Here is a 9,170-nt window from a genome sequence, read left to right on the forward strand (position 1 = left end):
TGTCCCAAAAATAAATAAACGTTGAAAAAAAAAATTAAAAAAAAAAATACATGACCTTAAAGCAATTTATGACAAATCTGCATCACACCGCCGTGTTTATCCTCTGGGTTGGGACATCTCCTGTTAGGCGGTGATAAAGGTAAGAATGGGAACAAGTGCACGGGCTGGTAGCTGGAAAGTTTGGGAACAGCGGATTGTCATCAGGTGGGAAAAGAGTAAGAACACGCTTGGGCCAGCCCACAAAGTCAGTCATGGAATGATTGTATGATCCTCCCAAGCACGAGAATCATAGTTGTCCGTTGGTGGCTCAGACTCTGTTCTCCTTTCGGTATCTTCACAGGGTCAGCACCAAACTGGAGGGGAACGAGACACTAAAAGTTGTAGAACTCGACAGAAGAGTGAACGCCACCTTCTGAAGAGGCCGTCTCCACCTCCCTCTTTCTCTTCGCTCTCCTTTTACGTCTCCCAACCCCCCTTGTCAGGAGCTTTTCCTTTTTGCTTTTGATCTGGATGAAGACACGGGCGAGCGGTCGTGGCTTTGGATGGGAGGACGGCTTGGGATTTCCACCCGCGGCGAGAGAGCACCTCCCTCTCCCTCCCCCTTGAAGAACGGAGCCGGCATCCCTCCCTCCCTCTTGCTTGCTGCCATAGGAAATTATTTTAGGTCCGGGGCTGGGACGAGCAGACTTGTTTCCACCAAGAGTGCCAAAAAGAGACTGCCTCTTTCTCACTGTGGGGCGTGAAGAAGAGATGACGCTTGTTCTTTTGAGACCGCACGCTCTAGCCACAGAAATGCCAGGATGCCCGTTGGGATCTGGCAAAGCACTGACTGATGTCCTGCCTTCCTCAGCCTCGGCTGCCGGAGCGTCCACCCCCGAGAGCCTCGGAGGTGCCGGGGCCTTCAGTGAGCACCCCTGCCACTCTGCCCCGACCGAGCCCTGGCAGATCGTCCTCCCCGCACCGGAGCGACGATGCCCCCACCCCACCTCACCCCCCTTCTCAGGCCGCAAGTGCAATGCCTGAAGGAATCAGGCTCCTCCACTCCAGGCAAACCTGCCCCGTCTTGTTGCTTGTAGGACTTCCCCACATACCCATAGGTCTGCCTCCCCGGCTTCTCCTCCCCGTTTGTAAATAGTATTTATTAGCTCACTGAGGCTTCCCGCTGGCAACCACACTGAAGAGATCCGACGCCTCCCTCCAAACGGCCAAAGTCTCCTGTTGGCCCGTGGAGCTCGGAGGGTACCCGAAGCTCTGGGATCCCAATCCCCCAGATGGTGGCTTCTGTTTGTTTTCATCTTCTTCTTCTACGTCAACCCCCTCCCCTTCCTCCTCCTCTCCCGTCTTCCCCTTCCTCCTCGTCCTCCTCCTTCTTCAGCCCGAGGCCTAGCGTTGTACTCGGGAAATCCCCGGAAGCTTGGGTCATCCCACGGAATGAAGTCACAGGGAAAGACGGAGCAACACCTTGCTCGGGTCTGTGGCTCTGCGGCCACGTGCTTTTCCTGCCCTGTTCCCGCGGCAGAAGGGAATCCCCGTCCCCGACATCAGGCGTCGCGGACAACCTTGCTGGCTTGCCTCTCCGCACCTGCGCCCAGCCCCCTCCTCCCCACCTGCCCTGACACTTCTGCTGTACCCTCCCTTCTGCCCCAACACAGAGGGTGGGCCTGAGGCCTGGGGCCGGAGTACGTGACCTTAGTATCCACAGTCTTACCTTTTATAGTCAGGTTTGGCTACTTTGCAGCTCACCCAAAGAGATACCACCTAATCCCCCAACCTACTTTTATTTTTATTTTTTTTTTTAATGATTAAAAGTAACTTTTGTAGTTTAAAATTTTCTTTCCTCTTTCATACAGATAAGAAATGGAAATTGCCTTTTTCTTGTATAATGGAGAAGATTCCCCTTAAGTGTTTTCCCCTAGCTTGTGAAAGATTTCGTATAAGGAATGTGCTTACCTTTTGTATTTTATTTTTAGTAGTGGCTGCAGGGCCTTTAGCTTTACCTCTGGTCTCTCTCTCTCTCTCTCTCTTTTGTCGACACTGTCACTGGAACCTGCACTTACGAGGGATTAAGCCCACACCTGGGCCTTTCGTTCCGTGTCAGGTGCAGGATTTGGTGTCATTAGCGTTTGCCATCGTACCTCACGAGCAGATCCCTGCTTGGTCTGCCGAGGTACATCTGGAGCTCCCCGTGAGTGATTCCTCTCTCTGTGCTGTGGTGGAGAGAGTTCCAGACTGGGAGATGCCAACTGTGTCTCTTCAGCTGTGTGTGGAAGCCGGATCAGGGCTGCTGTCTGCAGTCTCACGGCCCCTCACGTTGGCCAGAGAGAGCATAGGCCGTCAGAGTTGTGCGGGGAGAGGGGCTGCCAACATGCCCCTGCCCCTGCTTCTCTCCTCTCCTTTCCCTCCTTCCCTTCTGCTCTGGATTTTCCTGGGCCTGGCTGGTGTCGGGTAGGGCCACGGGCTGCTGTGGTTCATCCCTTCCTTTAAAACGCCGTGTAATTATCAGGCACAGGTAGCCCGTGGGGGCCTGAGGAGGTCAAAAAGAATGAACTCCAAGAGTATTTGGCCGATGAGAAAGGAAGGGTTTTGCATTTGAGGGCGGAAGTGTGAGAATGGGTCAGCATACTCACCTGCTGCCATGGAACCAGATGGGGTTTTGAAGGCTCCAGGGGTAGCCGGGGTAGAAAACCCTGTTCTTCTGAATGAGGCGGGAGCCGGGAAGGGCCGGTAGACTTCCAGTCCCTCCCTTAGTACCTTGAGGATTTTATTTTGGCCCCTACCTGCCTTTGCTTGTCGTCCCCTTCCCCAGACTTCCAAACAGCAGGCTGTTCTCTCTGGGACGCTGTTCTTCTAGAACTGAGTCTGTATCTAGAGACCTGAGACATCAGCTTGGGAGCTCAAATGGCCATAGTAAGGGGGTTCCACGTCCTCCTGCTGTTTTGAGAAAAGCCTCTGCCCTTCGCTCCCGATGCGGGCAAGTAAAGGGAACGAAATAGTCATCCCTTGGGGAGGGATCCCAGGGCGTGGAGAGGACACAGAAGGGCCGAAGGATACCCAAGAATTCACAGATGTGTGCTCGTTTTCTGTCCCAGGGTTAAGCCCAGACCTCAGTGGATTTGTTTCCCCGGATGCAGCGGTCCGCTAGTCCAGGCAGTAATACCTGGTTAGCCTGCCGATGTCAAGCAGTGGCAGACGTCGGCTTCCAAACTTCAGTTTTGAACACTGTGACACTGTTGGCGTAATCATAAACCATAAATAATAAATATGTTACTCATAAGTACATTAATTCTACTCTTCGTCGTGTAAGCAGGGTTTCCTCTTCCCTTTCTTTGATTACCCTGGTGAAGGAGATGCCTTGCAAACATGTAGAGAACAAGCAGTTTTTCACTGGGTGAGACCTGAGTAACGCGCCCCCCCCCCCCCCACTTGGCCCTTTCCACACAGCTCTTGACTTTGTGCTCAGAAACGGATGCTGGAAATGAAAGGCCTCAGTGCCAGTTTAAGAAAGAATTCCCGTGAAGTGTCAGGACCCTGGAGCCTCGGCCACATAAAAGAGAGTAGTATGTCAAAAATCTGATACCTGAACTAGGCTGTTCCTTTTGCGTGGGGGGTGGGGGTGAACTTTGACACTGGTGTAGGCAAAATTAGATAACCTTTTTTGGCTAATGGAGATGATTTTGACTTGGAGAGCTCATTCGTCGATTGTGAAAGCAGCTTTTGGCTCAACTTACTTATAAAGCGCCTGTAATTACCGTGGTGCTTTTCTTCCCAAATCTCCCAGCTCAGCCTGAATGCCAAAAGAGGGCGGTGACCCTCACGTGCCCGTAGAGCAGGCGTGTCGAATTGATTCATCTTTACGCGGACATTGAGGCCGTGTCCAGGATTTTGGTCGCGTGCGTTCTGTGAAAATTTTTCGGCACTTCATGGCTCCTTTCTTCCATGTCCCCAGACTGGGCAAAACCACAGGGAGAGAGTCCGAGGCCTCTTGGGGCCAGCTCTCTTGCACAAACACATCATCAAATGGGGTGTGTCCGTGAACGCAGTGCACAAATGGAGCCATCCCTCTCTTTGCTGAGGAAAGGGGCCACCCTCGCCGGCCTTGGTGACATGGGGAGACTGGAGATGGAGGAGAAGGCTGTGAGCCACCCCCTGGTCTGCATGAGTCGTTCCTTTGGTTCCCTTGAATCCGGTCTTTGCAATCCCTTTATTAAAGACGCCGGCTCTTCCCGCTTGGGGTTGTGCTGGTAGGACCGAGAAGCCTTTAGCAGGTAGTGCTCTAGTGGGAGCCATTTCATTGGACTGCTTTGCAGCTGAGACAACTAGGAGACACGCGATGGCAGGAGCGCCTCCGGGAGGACAGTCACCGGAGAGAGTGGGAGGCTGTGAAGGAGCCAGAGACCCGGTTCAGGTTTCCCATTCAGTCGGTCGGTCAGTCAGTCACTCCCAGGACTTTGGAGTCTTAACTGAGGCCAAGTGCTGTCTGGAGCTGGGGAATGTTGGGGAGGAAGGGCGCCAAGGCACTTTACTCAATCAGTAGCTACTCGAAAGACAAAAGCACCGGGTCTCTCCCTCCCTCCCTCTTTCTGACACACGCACAGGTTCCGGCCTGGTCTCAAATACTGGTTTGTGCCTTAAATGTGCCTTATGTATATGCTCCAGGATGACTGAGGACTCCTTTGTCCCCGGGAGACCTTACGGATAGCCTTATCGTGTTAGAGTGAAGGGAGTGTGGGGGAAAACCTTTTTCCAGAGGCTCAAAAATGGTTTCCTAGAGGTGTGCCATGATCGGATGCGCACATCCGGAGAAAAGAAATGGGGTTTTATCTGTCAGGAAAATCCCATTTTGTAGAGCTGCAATCACATCAAAAAACGGCCAGCCTGGATTAAACTTCTTATAAATGCTCACAGCAGAACATTTTCTCAGGGCCAAGGAACCTGGCCCATTGGAGGATGAACGCTCCATCTCTCTGCGGCCAAAGAGCCCACACTTAGCACAGGAAAAATCTAGGTATTGTTTTATTTTGTCATTTGGGGCCACATAATTCAGGAATGCTTTGTTTTTGTCTTCGTTTTGAGAACAAGGGGAAATAGTATCTCTTGAGCACTTTTTAAGTACTGGCTGAGTACTGTGCTCAATAAATTTTGGCTTTAATTTGCTAGATGGAGAAAACGGGGCAACCAGTAACTATGAGAGAGATGAACAGCTAAGTGATATGGGAAGTACGGTCCGTGGATTCGGTGGGGCAGGCTCCTTTCTGTGAACATTGAAGGTTCTCTGGGCAGGAACCCACAGTGTCCGCTCCCTGCACCGGACCCACTGTGCAATGTTCTGCTCTTTGCCTCACGCTGGAGATATCCACCAGATGTGTATCTGCTGTCTCGTTCATCCAGTCTTCTGTGAATTCCAGCTAGCAGGCTCTGCATCCTGGGAAAGAAAATCCCCGGGGGTTTTAGCTCCATTCCTCCGCCCTGTCCTTTGCTCACCAGCTAGGTGAGAACATGAACTTTTTGCACCATGGACCCAGGGCCTACACTCCTAGAACCTCTCCCTTGCCGATAAAACGTTTTCTGAGTCTGTGGAAAACACCAGCACTCCTTGACAAATCATGAGGGACCCTACCGAAACAACGCTGAGCAGACCCTAGACTATAATCAACCATGAGCTTCAATGTCTATGCTGATAGGCTGGACTTCACCTCTCTTTTGTAATAGTTCTATAGACCAGCAGTGTTTAAGTCTAAATATATTGTGAGTCTATTATCTGTCATATTGTGCTGGGTTTTTTTATGGCTTTTTATTCTTCATCATAGCTAAGTGAATACCACAAATAAAAACGCTTTGTAGGATACTTGTAGTTAGTTTGGGGGAAAAAAATGAATTGAAATTGTTATGCTTTTGTATTTCCATTTCTTGCGAATAAAAATATTTTTTCTTAAATAGTAACACGTTGTCTAGTCTTTAAAATCCTGGTAATCTTGTCTTAAAAGCATTTTGTTTTTCTGATGAGCATGACTTCGGATGTGTGCGCCTAACCATCCTTTTCTGATTATCTAGTTGAACTGACAGAAGAGCCTCAAACCGGAAGTTTGTATGTGATCTAGTACTGAAATCCAAGCCTCCGTTGGAGGAATATTGAGAAATGTAATTGTTTTTTCAATCAGTCACAGGAAGAAAAACTGCATTCCCTAGGGATTTTTGCCACCCTCCTGCGATTTTCGTTGTCTCCTACAACTATTCGCTAATGAGATTGCAGAGTTCTTCGGAGTGGATTCTGCCTTCGCCATCTCGGGATGCTGGAGAATGATGGTCTGGGCTTGAGCCAGGAGAGATGGCTTCTCCTTCAGATGGACAGTTGCAGAGGACGCCTCACACAGTGTCATGCTCCAGAAACTGATGAAATGGTTGATAAAGGTCAATGCACTCAAGCGGAATAATGATCGTTCCATTGCAATTGCAGCATTCAAATTTAACTTTCTCCACCCAGAGAGAGTGAGGCTTCATTTGGCCTCAAAAAGAGTACCCAGGATGTTAAGAGATGAAGGCCATGGACTGGGCCTGAAAAACACTTTTTTTTTTTTTTTTTTTTTTTTTTTTTTTTAAGCAGCATGCCCATCCCTGCTTTGGTCTCCAGGGTGTTTTAGTCTCCTGTTGCCTTTCCCCTCAGAGCACCTTGACCTTCTCTTCTGATCCTACACAAGGGGCCTTTCCCTGTGAAAGCTTTTTAGTAACTAACAAGAAAGGGAATAAAGGACCAGATGCTGCATTACTGATGGGACTGGGAGGTGGGAGGGCGGTCAGTTTTGCCCTGAGTTACAGGAATTGAGAGGCTTGAGTAGGGAAGCAGCCGGCTGTGAGTGGTAGAGGCTAGATGCTGATTGCCCCTTGCACTGCATGAACAAACGTGCATTCTGGGGTCTCTTCTTCTTAGTCCGAGAGATAAACCTTCGTCCATCTCAAAAATTGTATCAAAACTTTTTAGGGATCCCCTTACGTAAGCACTTGTGCTATACCTAAAGCTCTTTCACGTGCCATCTAATGTACTTGGAGATCATCCATGAGGAAAGTGGAGAAGTCAGTATTGTCCTGTTGTTCAGTTGAGGAAATGGGGGCTGTGGAGACGTGAATGGCCCTACATTAAGTTACACAGCGAGTGCAGAGCAGAATCACCAAGCATCCGTCCTGATTTCTGTTCCAGTCCCAGTCCCATTAGCCACGTCTCATCTGGGCAGGTGACACTCTAGCTGTCTAAGTCATCCATGACCCCTCCAGTGGGATCGCTTTCAAGGTGCACCTCCATATTCTTTTCCCTAGAATTCTCAGAACTAAGACTTAGCTCAGATACATCTATTGTATCTATAGATCTATAGATCTAGATCTATATATAGATCTAGATAGATCTATCTAGATCTATATATAGATCTATCTATAGATAGATATATATATATACATATATATATCTAGATATTTATATCTATATATCTAGATCTAGGGGCGCCTAGGTGGCGCAGTCGGTTAAGCGTCCGACTTCAGCCAGGTCACGCTCTCGCAGTCCGTGAGTTCGAGCCCCGCGTCAGGCTCTGGGCTGATGGCTCGGAGCCTGGAGCCTGTTTCTGATTCTGTGTCTCCCTCTCTCTCTGCCCCTCCCCCGTTCATGCTCTGTCTCTCTCTGTCCCAAAGATAAATAAACGTTGAAAAAAAAATTAAAAAATTATCTAGATCTATCTATCTAGATCTATATATAGGTCTATATATCTATATATAGATCTATATATATCTATATATAGATATATATATCTATCTATATCTATAGATCCTGTATCTATATATAGGTATATATAGATCTATATATAGATGTAGATCTATAGATATAAAAGATGTATGTATCTATTCCCCAAAGGCTCCTGGCTTTACAGAGAAGGGGGGAGGGGGAGGAAGACGGCTCATCTGATTTTTTTTTACAAAACAATCCAAATCCCCATTGGAGAGGCTGGTTACCCTTGACCCCCTCATTATTATTATTTTTTTAATTATTTTTTTTTTAACGTTCACCTATTTTTGGGGGACAGAGAGAGACAGAGCATGAACGGGGGAGGGGCAGAGAGAGAGGGAGACACAGAATCGGAAACAGGCTCCAGGCTCTGAGCCATCAGCCCAGAGCCCGACGCGGGGCTCGAACCCACGGACCGCGAGATCGTGACCTGGCTGAAGTCGGACGCTCAACCGACTGCGCCACCCAGGCGCCCGACCCCCTCATTATTTGATAAGCTTGGGCGGGTGGCACAAGTTGACGCTGTCTTCCGGAGCGCCCAGCCGCTGCCGCAGCTTCTGGCAACTTTCAAGAGTCCTGCCCCCTGCGGAGCGGGGTGTTCTCCTCCTCCCTCTGTGCTGTTGTTCCTAGACGGAGGAACAAAAGTAACCATTGAGGAATACCGTGAAAGCTGCCAGAAAAGCTGCTGTGCTGTCCTCCCAGAGTCTGTTTCAAAATGTGTCATGTTTCTTAAGTGAAAAGTATTCACTGGGGGCTGGGGCTGCCAGGGTGTTCATGAGTACTGTCCTCCCCAGTATTCCTGCTAAAGTCGCTGGTAAGCTGGGTTTCCTGATGCGTGCCTGAAAGGTTTGTGTGCTTGGCCTGGCTCAAAGAAAAAAACCCTTCCCCAGGAAAAAAATGCAAATACACAACCACCTACATGCTTGGAGACCACGAGGACAGAAAAGGTGCCCTCAATCCCCAAGACGCTTCCTTTCTCAACTGAGTTGTCATTTAAATGCTTTCCACGGTTGATACAGCTTGTTATCATGGTTTGAGATGGTTTAAATTGTAAATAAAGGCAGCAAAGAAAATACAGTTGAAATGGCATGTGCGATATTAGACACATAATTCCATAGAATGCCCCACCCCAGGGCCAGTACTTGACTGGGGGTATAAGTTGAACTAGGTTGGGCGCTATAGGGAAAGTCAGATAGGGACCGCATTATGGCATAACAGGGATAAGAAAGAAGTAGATAGAATGCTATTGGAGGCAATGGCAAAATTTTCCTGCAATACAATGGGATTTAAAAATATTGCGGTTATATTGTACGTAGCTAAAAAACTTAAGGTACTAAAAAGCTCTTCTGGAAAAGTAGCAGCCCATTTTTCTGTCTTTTCTATCCACCAGTCCTACTTCTTGAAA

The 9,170-nt window shown here is 48.8% G+C and overlaps 1 protein-coding gene across 3 annotated transcripts in view; it reads left to right on the top strand.

Moving 5' to 3' along the window:
* Positions 1 to 5,940, top strand: part of CREB3L2 (cAMP responsive element binding protein 3 like 2) — a 121,286-nt gene extending 115,346 nt beyond the window's left edge. For all 3 annotated transcript variants that reach the window (XM_040471853.1, XM_040471852.1, XM_040471851.1), the window contains one exon: positions 341 to 5,940. In XM_040471853.1, coding sequence (XP_040327787.1) covers positions 341 to 416 — 76 coding nt within the window. In that variant the 3' untranslated portion in view covers positions 417 to 5,940. The remainder of the gene's footprint in view (positions 1 to 340) is intronic.
* The last annotated feature ends 3,230 nt before the right edge of the window (positions 5,941 to 9,170 follow it).

This window comes from Herpailurus yagouaroundi, unplaced genomic scaffold (assembly GCF_014898765.1).
Source record: "Herpailurus yagouaroundi ecotype Mexico unplaced genomic scaffold, PumYag 100, whole genome shotgun sequence".
NCBI classification, from domain to species: domain Eukaryota; kingdom Metazoa; phylum Chordata; class Mammalia; order Carnivora; family Felidae; genus Herpailurus; species Herpailurus yagouaroundi.